At 60.1% G+C, this 13,923-nt stretch overlaps 1 protein-coding gene across 3 annotated transcripts in view; it reads left to right on the top strand.

Moving 5' to 3' along the window:
• Positions 1 to 13,923, top strand: part of CACNA1I (calcium voltage-gated channel subunit alpha1 I) — a 118,402-nt gene that overhangs the window by 90,783 nt on the left and 13,696 nt on the right. For all 3 annotated transcript variants that reach the window (XM_082420567.1, XM_082420566.1, XM_082420565.1), the window contains 12 exons: positions 347 to 447; positions 1,203 to 1,326; positions 1,601 to 1,669; positions 2,281 to 2,465; positions 2,920 to 3,046; positions 4,353 to 4,478; positions 6,888 to 6,977; positions 8,363 to 8,555; positions 9,115 to 9,266; positions 10,517 to 10,626; positions 11,229 to 11,362; positions 12,217 to 12,287. In XM_082420567.1, the coding sequence (XP_082276693.1) occupies positions 347 to 447; positions 1,203 to 1,326; positions 1,601 to 1,669; positions 2,281 to 2,465; positions 2,920 to 3,046; positions 4,353 to 4,478; positions 6,888 to 6,977; positions 8,363 to 8,555; positions 9,115 to 9,266; positions 10,517 to 10,626; positions 11,229 to 11,362; positions 12,217 to 12,287 (1,482 nt within the window). The remainder of the gene's footprint in view (positions 1 to 346; positions 448 to 1,202; positions 1,327 to 1,600; positions 1,670 to 2,280; positions 2,466 to 2,919; positions 3,047 to 4,352; positions 4,479 to 6,887; positions 6,978 to 8,362; positions 8,556 to 9,114; positions 9,267 to 10,516; positions 10,627 to 11,228; positions 11,363 to 12,216; positions 12,288 to 13,923) is intronic.

Raw genomic sequence — 13,923 nt, 5'->3', positions numbered from 1 at the left:
GAGGGACCACGAGGAGGTCAGCTGGGGTGCAATGGGGAGCGGTCGAGGGGCGGCGCTGGAGTGGGAGGGGCCGACAGGGGTCCCGCCTAAGGGGGGGGCCTGGCCATGGGGAGAGGGCTTCAGGTGGGCGAACAGGGGGCGGGGCCGGAACTGCCCACCTCTGAGCTGGGCCCGCCCCTGGGAGAGAAGCCCTCCCTGACCGCCCTGGGTGGGGCGAGGGTTCTGGTCTTGCTGGGAGAGTTCGGAGGTCATCCGGTGGCCCCACTTTGCTGGATGGCCAGGGTGGGTGGAGATGAGCGGCTCTGGGCAGCGCTGACTCGCCAGCACCCCGTCCTCCCCCTGCCAGACTCTGTGCTTCCGCGTCCGCAAGATGATTGACGTCTACAAGCCTGACTGGTGCGAAGTCCGCGAGGACTGGTCTGTCTACCTCTTCTCCCCCGAGAACAGGTGGGCAGGGCCAGGCTCGGGGTGGGGTTAGAGTAGGGGGCTGACACATCTAGGAGGGAGAGATTTCTGCCAAGCCAAGCAGGGCCATTGGCGGGGCGCGGGTGGGGAGGTAGGGGGGCGGGCGGGTGGTTTCCCACACCCGAGAGGACCTTCCCGGCCCTGTAGTGGAGGGTCTGCAGGGGAGGGAGGGGTTCGTGTGGGGGCATCTCCTCCAGTCTAGGCCATCCTGTGCTGGGTACCAGGTTGGATAAATCTTCCAGTAACCTGGGGTGCTTCCATCTGGAGGGGGGCATCCGAAGGCTTCCTGGGGGAGGAGGCCTTTGTGCTGGGCTTTGGAGGCAGACAGCATTCTGTAGATGAAGAAGGGGTGGTAAGGAGGTGGAGGCTGGTCCAGGTGGAGGGAGCAGCCCGAGGGAAGGCCTGGGGGCAGAAGCTGAGGGTATCAGACGATGTGTCCATGCAGCTGGAGGACAAGGCTTAGAGATTCGGGCCAGTGTTTGGAAAGCTTTGAGTGCCAGGGCTAGGCAGGTGCCCTTCACCCTGTGGTGCCAGGAGCTTGCAGGGTGGTCAGCAGAGGTGGCTTCAGGTGGGCATCCTGAGCAGAGACCTAAAGCCGCCACCTATTGTGTGGCCAGAGAAAAGAAGGGTCAGCTTCCTCTAGGCCATCCTGGTTCTCATGTGTTCCTGGTGCCTTCCTCCTGGCTGGGGTAAGGGCCAAACTGACACTCACGTGGCCCCCTGCCCACCCTGCCCAGGTTCCGGGTCCTGTGTCAGACCATCATCGCCCACAAGCTCTTCGATTATGTCGTCCTGGCCTTCATCTTCCTCAACTGCATCACCATCGCCCTGGAGCGGCCCCAGATTGAGGCCGGCAGCACCGTGAGTGGCTGGGGCCTTCGGGCGGTGGAAGGAATGAGGCAGAGGGACAGGTCCCCAGGGCCTGCTGGGGGACAGCATGCTGGGCTGAGAGGGTTGGAGAGCCCAGCGAGACCGGATGCCATGGAGGGAGATGTGGCCGGGAGCTTGCCTCTGGAGAGGGGGCCGCCTCCTTGGACTGTGAAGTGGCAGCCTCTCCTGGGTGCCCCTTGGCTGAAGGCAGAGGCTGCCCAATCCTGGGCGACCCTGGATCCATGGCACCTCCCGGTTCTTTCAGGAACGCATCTTCCTCACTGTGTCCAACTACATCTTCACAGCCATCTTCGTGGGCGAGATGACACTGAAGGTACCTGGCTTCCCCTGGGACCTCTCCTCCCCCTTGTCTGGGGCCCCAGGCCCTGGCCCAGCCCCGCTCAGCTTGTCACTCACCTGCCCCTCAACAGCATTCCGCAGGTGGCCTTGGAGGCTCACCCCCATTTGGTCCCAGCCCCTGGGTGGGGCTCCTGGGACTGGGGAAGGCGGGATGCGGTCAGCTTCGTGCCCGCTGCCCAGGAGCTCACAACCCATTTCCAGTGTCGTGGAGGTACCTGCTGGAGGTGCAGGGCACAGGGGGAGGGTTCCATCTACGATGCTTCCCGGAGCACGTGGCTTCGAATTGGGTTAACCAGATGTGCAGGGAGAAGGGAATGGGGTGCTTCAGGGAGTGGCTCCCTGGGTAGGGGGAGACCTATAGCCCGCCTTCAGAGGGGGCGGCAGGGCACGTGTCCGCTCCAGCCCACCCGCTCCCGGCTCTCCCACACCTACCTGACTCTGACAGGGGTCCCGCCTAAGGTGGGGGGCCTGGCCATGGGGAGAGGGCTTCAGGTGGGTGAACAGGGGGCGGGGCCCCTCGCCCAGCTGATCTCGCTCCACCCTCTTGAGGAGTCTAGCTAACCCCGCCCATCTCCCCTCCCCCAGGTGGTCTCACTGGGCCTGTACTTCGGTGAGCAGGCGTACCTGCGCAGCAGCTGGAATGTGCTGGATGGCTTCCTTGTCTTCGTGTCAATCATCGACATCGTGGTGTCCCTGGCCTCGGCCGGGGGAGCCAAGATCCTGGGGGTCCTCCGGGTCCTGAGGCTCCTGCGCACCCTACGACCCCTGCGGTGAGGACCCTCGCGTCCGAGGATGGGGGATCCCTGCACTGTCCAAGGAAGCCCCCAGGGTCTAAGTGGACCCCTCACTCCGGCCATCCACACCCACTCAGTCCTCCATAGCGAGTGCCGAGCACCAGCTGAGCAGGGCCAGGGTCACGCCTGTGGGCCCTGCTCCTGGGGTAGGAGCCTGGAGCAGGTGCTGGAAGGCGGGGGCTGAAGGTGGCCCCCAGGACTGCTACCCACTCCCTGTGTGTCCTTGGTGGCTCACTGCCATCTCTGGGCGTTAATACCTAGAGGAGGGTGTGGTGTGGATCCCAAGGGGTTGGGGTGAAAGCACAGTGCCTTGCTGTTCATATAGATCTGGAGCCTGGGAGCCTCTGCTCTGGTGACTCTGGGCCAAGTAGGGGTTGTCTTCGGGCCTGGCTGACGGCTAACGGTACCCTTGCCCCCTTCCTGCCTGCAGTGTCATCAGCCGGGCCCCTGGCCTGAAGCTGGTGGTGGAGACACTCATCTCCTCCCTCAAGCCCATCGGCAACATCGTCCTCATCTGCTGTGCCTTCTTCATCATCTTCGGCATCCTGGGGGTGCAGGTGAGGGGCACCCAGGCTGGGCAGGGGTGGGGTGGGCTCTGTAGTCGGGGAAGAGGCTCCACACTCCTGCCCAGCTCTCCAGACCTTGTGCCAGGCGGCCCTGGTGAGCATGGTCCCTGCCAGCAGCTAGTTAGCTCCCATTCCAGGGAGGGAGACAGACACGGCCCAAATGGCTGACTGCCAGGCAGGCTGGGTAAATGGGAGCACAGGGGTGGGCTGGGGACAGTGGGGAAAACAGCCTGAAGGGGGTGGCCTTGGCACTGGGCCTTGAAAGACAGGAGGTTTGGGCAGGTCACGGCGGGGGGAAGGTGTGTCAGGAGCAGATGGGCAGCGTGTGGGGAGGCGGGACGAAGCAGGGCACGTGTGGAGAGAGAGCCCCGGGGCTACGGCTGGCATGGAGAGACGAGCCAGGCCGAGTGGGGAGAGACCTGGAATGGCAGCTAAAGAGTTGGAGCTTGGCTGCTCTGGGGCAGGGGTTACGGAGGGTCTCTGACCCAGGCAGGGCCTTGAGCTGACTCAGATTTGGGGTTGGGGCCCAGCCCAGGAACAGAATGAGGCCTCAGGGCTGGACAGCGAGGAGTGGGGCAGATCGCAGAGTGTGTTGGGGGGTGGCCAGAATGACCTGGGCCTTCTGCGGTCTGAGCTGCTGCTGAGACCCTATTTCTTGAGGGTCTGAACCCGGTGCTGAGGCCCCCAGGCTCCCCACCTGGTCCTGTGTTTGGGGCTGTAGGTTTGGAGGAACCCCATGCACAGGTGTCCTTTGGGGTTGCCGAGAGATTCACAGCGTGGCCTCCTGGGCAGAACGGGCTTGGTGTGGACCCTGTGTGGACAGTGGCCTTGGCCCTTCCAGACAGTTGACATGGAGAGGGCTTGGGTCCCTAGAGAGGGTCCCTTTACTTCTCTCTGTCTCTCGGGGATGTACAGGCAACTTTCTCGCGTGGAGTCTCTGCCCGAATCCCCAGTGTGGGTACTGGTGTCTGATCTCTGGGGTCTGTGGAAGAGCTAAGAATCAGACAGACCAGGGTGTGAAGCTTGGCTCTGCTACTTCTTAAACCTCAAATGACTTTGGGAAAATTGCCTAACACCGCTGGGCCTCAGTTTCCTCACTTGTGAGATGGGATGCGAGCAGCCCCGCTTCATGCTGGGGGACTTGGAGAGACGGTGGGGTGGAGTGGTCGGCTCAGGCTGTACAAGGAGGAAGTGACCCCGAGGGGCGGGGCCCTCTTCTGATTTGCACTCCCCCCCCACCCCCTGGGAGCACTGGCAAGACGGTCACTAACCCCGTGACCCGTGTCCCTACCCCCAGCTCTTCAAGGGCAAGTTCTACCACTGTCTGGGCATAGACACCCGCAATATCACCAACCGCTCCGACTGCGTGGCCGCCAGCTACCGCTGGGTCCATCACAAGTACAACTTCGACAACCTGGGCCAGGTGAGTGCCCCCTTCTGCTCTTGACCTGACGCATCCCCGGTTGGGGGGGGGGGGGGAACAGCTCTTTGGTGCCGGCAGCCCTGGCATTACAGACCAGGCTCCAGTCCTCCCCTGCCAGGGCTTCTGCTTTGCAAGCCTTGATTTCCTTTTCTGCAGAATGGGTAGGGGTAGAACTCACTTCACAGGTAGCGTGAGGCTTAGGGACCCTGAATACAGAGTGTCCAGCAGGTGCCTGGCATTTAGGAAGTGCTTTAGTGGACATTGGTTCCTGGCCCCCACCCCCTACCCGGGGGTCCCTGACAGGCATTTTTGGAGTCAGTCAGACCAGGTGTGAATCCTGGCTCTGCCACTTACTGTAGGTGTGGCCTCTCTGAGCCTCAGTTTCCCTGTTGGTAGAATGGGAATGTTACAGGCCACCATACAGGCTGTGGCAGAGATTAAAGTGTATCAAGCTCCTGGCCCAGGGTGGGTTTCTTCTCCCATCACCCATCTCCTCTGGTCCCGACTCTAGTTGGCAGGCAGGCCCCTGCCCAGTTCCTGCTTTGCCCTTGGTCCCCTCTCCTGGGGGCCTTCCAGGCTCGGCCATCTGGGTAGTGTCCCAGATGAGAGCTCCCAGCTGGCTGCCTCCAAAGAGCTCCCCCCACCCCCAAACTGCTCCTGTTTCTTGAGGGCCCACCTAGGTGGCTGGGTATGACCAGCCTGGGAGTGCCTTCCCCAGTTCACACAGGAAGGGAGCACGGATCCAACTCTGGGTGGCCCAGGGCCCGGGCCTCTCTGCTGAGGACCGTCCAACTGGATCCAATGAAGCGCTCATCCCCATGACCAGGGATTCCACTCCCCAGGGCCCCTGGGAAAGGAGCTGTGGGGCCTCAGAGGGGCAGTGAGTGGCAGGGAAATGGGGTCAGGAACTGGGTCTCAGTTACCCCCTGCCCCTCCAGATTCTGCAGGAGTAGTACGTTTTCAAGTTCTTAACAACTCAGTGGTTGGTAAGACAATGTTTTATTTTTTTAATTTTTAAAATTTTTATTTTGTTCTAAGTTTTACTTATTTATTTGGCTGCACCACGCAGTATGTGGGATCTTAGTTCCCCGACCAAGGATCGAACCCGCGCCCCCTGAATTGGAAACACGGAGTCTTAACCACTGGACTGCCAGGGAAGTCCTAAGACAATGTTTTAAAAGAGATGTTCCAGGAGGCTGAGGGAAAGCCACGGGGGGCCCTTTATGATCTTGTTCCTGCCTCCCTGACCTCAGCGCCAGGCCCAGGCCTGGCTCCTATGTAGCGTCCCCAGCTCTCTCCCGTTCTGGGCATGCTTGATGCCAGGCTGATGCCCTGGGGCCCCTGAGTAGGGTGTTGTCAGCCTGCAGAGCCATGTGGGAGGTTACAGCATGGCCTGAAGCCTTGGATTCCTTGTAGGGCCATTTATCAGCAGTGTGCCCTCAGGCCGGTATTGACCCTCGCTGTGCTTCCGTGTCCTCGTCTGTAATTGGGGACAGTGATAGCAGGTCTGTGATTCCAAGGTCCCAGGCTCTCTGTACTTCAGGCCTCTGTGATCCAGGGGCTCACGGGGACATTTGCCCCTTGGTGTGTGAGGGCTTCGTGTGCCTGCCTGGCAGGGAGGGCTCCCTCTTTGTCCCCTGCCCTGCCCTCCTCCTGGGCCTGAGCCCTTTCTGGGCAGCCCTCAGCACCATTGCCGCCTGGAAGGGAAGAGGAGGGGTCTGTGCCCTGGGTGGGTAGGAAGGAGGGGCCAGTTCAGGGCAGGAGATCTATCCTGAGGATGCTTCGGCCTGCCGTCTGTATAGGAGCCTTGGCTGGCTGTCTCCTGGGGATCACCTCTGTTTCTAAAATCTGTTAGTTGGGGCAATTATTGCCATTTACAGGCAAAGAAGCTGAGGCCCAGAGACATTAAGGAGCCTGCCCCAAGTCACACAGCCAGTGAGAGGCAGAGCTTGGGCTGGTCCTGACTTCTCTCACGAGCTCCTGTTTTCAGGTGCCAGAGGCAACCTTGGAGTGATGGTGGCAGGGCCCCACATGTTTGTCAGGAACCTTCCAGTTTAAAGTCTCAGCTGACCCTCCCAGCCAGCATGGCAGGCAGTCACTGAAGTGTTAGCGCCATTCCGTGGGTGAGAGGAAAAGACCTCATGAATTTTCTTGTGCAGTTAATTTCAGAGCTGAGACCGGAGCCCAGGACTCCCGGTCCCGTGCTCATTCTCTTGCAGCAGTGCCTGCAGGGCATATGGCAGGCACACAGTGCATCCTCAGAAAAGGTTTGTCGGTTGAGGACACAGCTCTGCCCTGGACTTGGGGAAGGCCTCTTTGTCCCTCTGCCTCCCAGAGCTATGGCGGGGGCAGATGCAGCCTGAACTGCCCGCGCCCATTGCCCCCGTACCCTTTCCTCCCGTGTTCCAGGCCCTGATGTCCCTCTTCGTGCTGGCCTCCAAGGACGGCTGGGTGAACATCATGTACAATGGACTGGACGCGGTCGCTGTGGACCAGCAGGTGGGCGTGGCTGGGCCAGGTCCGGCCCGGGCAGTGGGGGAGGGACACGGTGTCTCTGGGGCCCCGGGGTCTGAAGCTGGTGTTTCCCACTGTCAGCCACAGCCCGCCCCTCCTCGCCCTGGCCTGCACCCTGCCCCACGAGGGCCGCTGCCTGGCTGGTGTAAGTCACGGCTCTGTTTGCCTCAACAAACCCGCCCTGTGCAGGGCGAGCGCTGCGAGCTGGCCCCGCCAGGAGGGCTGCAGAGCCCGTGTGTGGAGAACTGAGTGTGTGGGAGGAGGCCGGGGGCCAGCCAGCTCCGGGGACGGCAGGTGCAGGCCTGGGCCGGACAGTGGCGTGCTCAGGGAGTCCTGAGGCCAGGGCCAGGGGTAGAGGTGGAGGGAGAGTGGCAGGAGGCGGGTGGCGCGGGGAAGCAGGGTGGGAAGGTCAGGAAGACCTGCGTATGCTGCCGGGGGTGGAGCGTAGCTGAGGGCAGTGGGTGTCAGCAGACGGGTTATAGCGAGGTGAGCTTGCGGGAACTTCCCGGGGCTGCTGGGTGAGGATGGATTTGGGAGTGGGAGGGTGGAAGGGGTCAGGGAGGAGGCTGGGCCCGAGAGGAGGCCTGAACCCTCGCTCCCAAGATCCCCCTGAGAGTGCGGACCCCCTCTGGGGCTAGGCTGGGACTTTAGGCAAGACACGTGGCTGACCAGGGTTGGCAGTGTCATGGCTGTGGGGGTCATGGGAGAAGGAGCAGGGAGTTGCTCTTGGTCATGACAGGGCCCCCTCAGTGCAGGAATCGGGGCTGCGGGTAGCGCCTAGGCCTGTAAGCAGTCTCGGGCTCTTGGCCTCTTGGGCCTCACCCCGTAGACTCTAGAGCTGGAGGTAGAGGTGGGGCTTGGGGATGTGGGGGGAACAGAGCACGTGGAGACATCCTCCTCCACTTCTTAGTCTGTACCCTCCTGCCTGCCACCCCTGCCAACACACACACACACACACACACACACACACTCGCACGCACGCACAGACTCCATCAGGCTTGTGCTCTCTCCTCTGCTGGCTGCTTTGTTTCCTGCCTTGTTTCTAGATGGATGAATAAGTGGTTGAATGGTTGGATAAATGGACGGATGACGAGTGGACGGATGAATAAGTGGTTGGGGGATGGATAGATGGTGGGTGAGAGGAAGAAGACAGATGGCGGGGAAGGGGAGGGCTCTCTTTGCTGAGCACCATACTTGTGCCAAGCAGGGTGGGCACTTCCTACCTCTGCCTCCTTCAAATCTCCCAGTTGCCCAGGAGGCTGCTGCCGGTGCCCCCACTGCACGGAGGCTCGGCGAGGTGGGGCGCGCCCCGCACAGTGGGCCCCCCCGGTGCCCGACCAGCCTCCCTCAGCCCCATCTGGTCCCCGCAGCCCGTGCCCAACCACAACCCCTGGATGCTGCTCTACTTCATCTCCTTCCTGCTCATCGTCAGCTTCTTCGTGCTCAACATGTTCGTGGGCGTCGTGGTGGAGAACTTCCACAAGTGCCGGCAGCACCAGGAGGCCGAGGAGGCGCGGCGGCGCGAGGAGAAGCGGCTGCGGCGCCTGGAGAAGAAACGCCGGAGTGAGTGGGTGACGCGGGGGGCGGGGCGCAGGGGCCGAGGCCGGGGCGTGACCCCAGCCGCTGGGCCTTTGGAGCCAGAAGGGAACAGAGAACATGGCCCCCAGGCCCCTGGCCTTGCCCTTCCCCCAGCATCCACCTGTCCAGGTGACCTGACTCCTCTCGGTGTCCACCCAGAGTCTGATGGTGACCCCACTGCCCACCTGAATGAGGCCCTGGCAGCTCAGTCCAGGAAGAGGGCAAGGGCAGAGCCTTGATGCCCCGCCCCGAGCTGCGGGAGCCCTGTCCTGCCCCCAGCAGACCGGACCCCCCACATGGGCACCATGGGGAGAATCGGTGCCCCCTTTGCCACCTTCCCTCACATCCTACCCCTTTCCCTCAAGGCGCCCTGGTCTGGGGGAGGAGACCTAACTGATTCCCAGGGCCTGGTGTGGACTGGCGCCTCTCCCCCTTGCTTCCTCCCTCCCCTCCACCTCTCCCTCTGTGTGCTCTGCCCCCACCTTGGCCCCTACCCTCCGTGGTCTGTGCTGCTCTGCCCCCTGCCGCTCCACACCCCCTGCAGAGGCCCAGCGGCTGCCCTACTATGCCACCTACTGTCCCACACGGCTGCTCATCCACTCCATGTGCACCAGCCACTACCTGGACATCTTCATCACCTTCATCATCTGCCTCAATGTGGTCACCATGTCCCTGGAGCACTACAATCAGCCCACGGTGAGCCTGGCCTGGCCCCTGGCCCGAGGTCACGTGGTGGGGTTGGGTCCTCAGCAAGACCCCACCCCAGGGATGGGGTCGGGCAGGGTCTGAACCGACCCCATGCTCAGGAGGCGCAGGGCCTGGTAGGAGAGATGAGTGAGAGGGAAAGGTCACTCGGTCCTGGTGAGCGGGGTGGGGCGGGGGTGAGGGTAGGAGGGATGACATTTGGACCCAGCCTTGAACATGGGTGACAGTAGCTGTGGTATGTTCAGTGTGACTCTGCAGGGCACACTGCAGATATTAACTCTCTAATCCTCACAGCAATCCTAAGGTGTGTCTGGGGGAGGCTTTTGTAGATGAGGAAACCGAGGCTCAGAGAGGTAAAATATGTGCAAGTTACTCAGCCAGTGAGTGGTGGAGGCAGGACTGGAACTTTGATTTGCATTCAAGTCCTGCCAGCTGGCTCCACCACTATGGGGCATATGGAGCCTGGGGGAGGGGCAGGACCACTGGGGGCAAACACTGCAGTAGGAGAGGTGACCAGTTCCCAGCTAGTTGCAGGCAGTGTACGTGAGGGACACGTGAGGGGTACGTAGGGGCAAGTCTTCTTAAAGACTTACTGGAGTCGGGGAAGGAGGGGAGAGCAGAGGCTCCAGATGAGGAATTAGTATCTTATTTTAAATGGTAGGAGAGGAATATTATGAGTGCAGGGAAAAGGAAGGCAACCATTGGTGGAATGGAACAGTAATTGTAGAACTTCTAAATTAACATGAAGAAATGGAATAATAATAGTTCACGTTTACCAAATATTTATTCTGTCTGGTCTTGGGCTATTACCTCATTTAATTTTTATAACAGCTTTCTGAGGTGGGTGCTATTATCATCCCCAATTCATAGATCAGAAAACTAAGTCCCAGAGAGGTCAAGTGACTTGCCAAGGTTACACAGTGAATAAGGAGTAAGTGCTGAGTCTGGATTCAAATCTAGGCAGTCTGGTTCTTAACCACAACCCTTAACCATTACCCCATACTGCCTCCATAGAGTGGCAATTGGACCAAGCCAGCAGAAATAAGGAAAAGAAAACAGCAATGTAAAGTAAATCATACACATTAAGTAAGGTGGAAAGCATAAAAGTAGATATGTAAATCATTGCATTAAATGTGAATGGAGTAAATTTTCCCCTTAAAAGGCAGAGATTTTCTGGCTGGAGTAAGGTGGGGGAACAGGTCATGGGGCCTGGATCATGCTTCTCTTTGCTGCCCCTGCAGTCTCTGGAGACAGCCCTCAAGTACTGCAACTACATGTTCACCACTGTCTTTGTGCTGGAGGCTGTGCTGAAGCTGGTGGCATTTGGTCTGAGGCGCTTCTTCAAGGACCGGTGAGCAGCTGGGCTGGGGCAGCAGAGAGTGGGCTACAGGATGGGGAAGCAGTCCTGACCTCTGGGAAAGCCTGGAGCAGCTGGAGGAGGGGAACCAATAAGTGTCTGGGCACTGATGGCCAGGGACCCCAGGTGTGTGCTGCCTACAGCCCTGATGGGTGCAGGGCATTCTGCCAAGCCCTCCTCAGCTCATCTCTTGTGGGTTCTCCATACCCCACAGGCAGAGAAGGGCATACCTCATGCTAGTCCTTCTTTTCAGAGGGAACACATTGGGCCCAGAGAGGTTGATGGACTAGCCCAAGGCCACACAGGGGGAGCATCTGGCTCAAGATTCAGACCTAGGAGTCAGAGCCCATTCCTCTTTCCCTGCAGAGGCCAGAGATGTTCATTTAGCCTGGTCAGCCTCTTGCTTGAGGGATCAGAGGCTGTGGGGGGCAGAGAAGGAGCTGGAACCATTGGGGTCTGGAGGGGCTGTTAGGGATCCCCTTGGGCCATGGCAGGAGGGTGGAGAGCTGGGAAGTTCCTCCCAGCTGGGGCGTATCTAACCTCGAGTGCCTCTCACCCTGCTTCTCACTCCTGCCCTCCTCTGCCCGGCCGCAAAGGTGGAACCAGCTGGACCTGGCCATCGTGCTGCTGTCTGTCATGGGCATCACGCTGGAGGAGATCGAGATCAACGCGGCGCTGCCCATCAACCCCACCATCATCCGCATCATGCGGGTCCTGCGCATTGCCCGGGGTTAGGGGCGGGCCGGGCACCGGGTGGGGACAGGTGGGGGAGGGCTGCGGGGCAGCATGGGCCTCCCGCTGAGCAGGGGAACAGGAGCCAGGAGGAGCCCATACCTGATTCACACTCAACCCACCATCCCGTGGGCACACACGCACCCTCGTTCTGACAGCTCTGTACTGCACCCTGCACGCCCCCTCCATATAACACCCTGATCCTTGCGGTCCAGTCTCAGGTTGGGTTGAAAGGAACCCAGTGCAGCCGGGAAGACACTGGGTCCTCACCAGCATTTCTCCAACACTGCCTGGGACGCGCTTTCCTTGAAATCCTCTTTCTTCTCCCAGAAGCCTCCCTTTCTCCCCACGGCTGTCCTCACACTTCTTTCAAAAAGCTCCTGCCTTAGTGCTCACCCTTCCACCTGCCCTGCCTGTTGCCCCCAGATTCTGAAGTGGTGCGGGGGCCAGTGGAGAAACTCAGCAGTAACACTGGGGCCCTCTCCAGCCAGAGGGGAAGGGAGAGACCCCAGGGCCACTCACGCGTCGGTCATCGTGGCCTCATCACGGTGAATTACGCACTCACTCACACACCTAATGTCCCTCCATTCCCACTGTGCCTGCCCCCCTTCTCTTGGACTTTTTTACACCGACGCCCCGACCTTGGGCACACACGTTTTTGTGCACCCACCCCCCGGCCCCGCCCTGTTCAGCTGAACCCACGTGCTTGTAGTACGGCATCGCAGAGCTGTCATCCTTGATTTCACGCTCCTCCACTTTCTCACTCTCCTGCATTCACACACGAGCACATACGTGCACACGCCTGTCCCCACTGGCCCGGGCTGAGTGGGCCGGGCTGGGTGTCGCCCACAGTGCTGAAGCTGCTGAAGATGGCCACGGGGATGCGGGCCCTGCTGGACACCGTGGTGCAAGCTCTGCCCCAGGTAAGAGCTGCTCCTTTGGACCCTCTCTGGGGCCCTGGGGGGCATGGGCCCTGACTTCCCTTCTCTCCCACCTCCAGAGAAGCAAATGTGAGCCGGGGGCTGTGAGAGATGGGCGGGTCCCCTCTGCTGCTTTCTCCCTGAGTCGCCAAGCGCTTGCCCGTGCCTGCTGTGTACCGGGCCCTGGGCTGGCCGTTGAGCACCCATGTTCTGCCCTCAGGAGTCACCAGCCTGGTGGAGAAGACAGAGGCCTCCGGGCGGCGCGGGGAGAGGCCCTCACACTGGGGAACCCGGGAAGGCGTCAGGGCACTTTGACCTTGACCTTGTAAGGTGGCTTGGTAGGAGAGGTGGTGATGTGGATGGAGAGGTGACAGATATGACATTCTAGGAGGGGACAGCATGAAACCCTGACCTGCGTGAGAACCCTGGGAAGTTAGGAAAGCCCCCCACATCGGTGAGCGGAAGGGAGATGGGTCAGGGCCACAGAGGGTGGTGCATCTTTCACCCCCCTCGGAATTCTGCGGTCCCAGGCTCCCCCTCCCCGACCGTCCTGACTACTGATGGCTCCCCTTCTCCCTCCCCTCAGTGTGGTCTCACCTCACTCGGAGGTGAGCCTCATATACATTCATGTATTCGTTATGACTCACCTAGTCTTAAGGAACTTTAAGTGTCTTAAAGTAAAAGGCACGGATACAGCATGCTAAAAATGAGGATAAAAGATTAACAGCCCGGGGCAGGTGAAAGCAAAGCTAATTCTCTCAGGAACCTGGGCTAAGGATGTTAATGAGTTCTGTTTCTGAGGTTGGTGTGAGCTTCCCAGCAGCCTAGCTGCAAAGGGAAAGTGACACGGCTTACAGCAGGTCTGGGTGGAAAGCAAGGGCCTTCGTTCAGAGAGCTGTGGTCTTTCCTAACATGAAATCTCTTCAGAGGAATTTGTCACCTGGGAGACGGAGGGTGAATGCTGGGCTTGGGGGGGTGGGGTGTAGACAGGAAGTGGGTTGGAGCCCAGACTCAAGCCCTTTTGACCTGTGGTCAAAGCCTCATCCCCCGTGAGAGCCTGGGTGTGTGACTCAATCTCTCGTGCCCTGATTTTCTTGCCTGTGAAATGGGGGATGATATCAGCGCTTACCTCAAAGGGGTGTTGTGAGGTTTAAAATAGTTAAAGCTTATAAAGCACTGAACAGTACCTGGATCATAGGCAGTGCCAGGTAAGAGTCTGCTAAGGATGGAAATGGGGGTGGCAAGTGTGTGCCCCCAGCCTGCCTGGCCTCCTTGCCCCTGCCCCTCCCCCTTTCCCCTTGTTCTGACCCCTGGGCATCCTAGGGTGGCTCCCAGGCCAGCCCTGAGTTGGCACAGGGCACGTGGAGATGCCTAGGAGGTCCCAGCCTCAAGTAGGAGACACGTGACAGTAATTATACTTTAAGAGATGCGTGTGCCAAGAACCATGTGGTATTGGGGTGAGGGGCTTACCCCTCACCATCTACTAGCTGACCCTGGACATTTCCTCGGTTCTATGTAAAGTGATATGAAAATGAAACTTCAGCCCCATCCTTCCAGGCTTTGCCTCAGGCACTCAGAGGGAGGAGGCATCAGGGAAGGCTTCTCAGAGGAGGTGACCCGTGATCTGGGTATTGAGGGG

Source organism: Balaenoptera physalus (assembly GCF_965194825.1).
Source record: "Balaenoptera physalus genome assembly, chromosome: 13".
Lineage (NCBI taxonomy): Eukaryota > Metazoa > Chordata > Mammalia > Artiodactyla > Balaenopteridae > Balaenoptera > Balaenoptera physalus.
The sequence above is the reverse complement of the archived record's forward strand: the minus strand, read 5'-3'. Positions and strand labels throughout refer to the sequence as shown.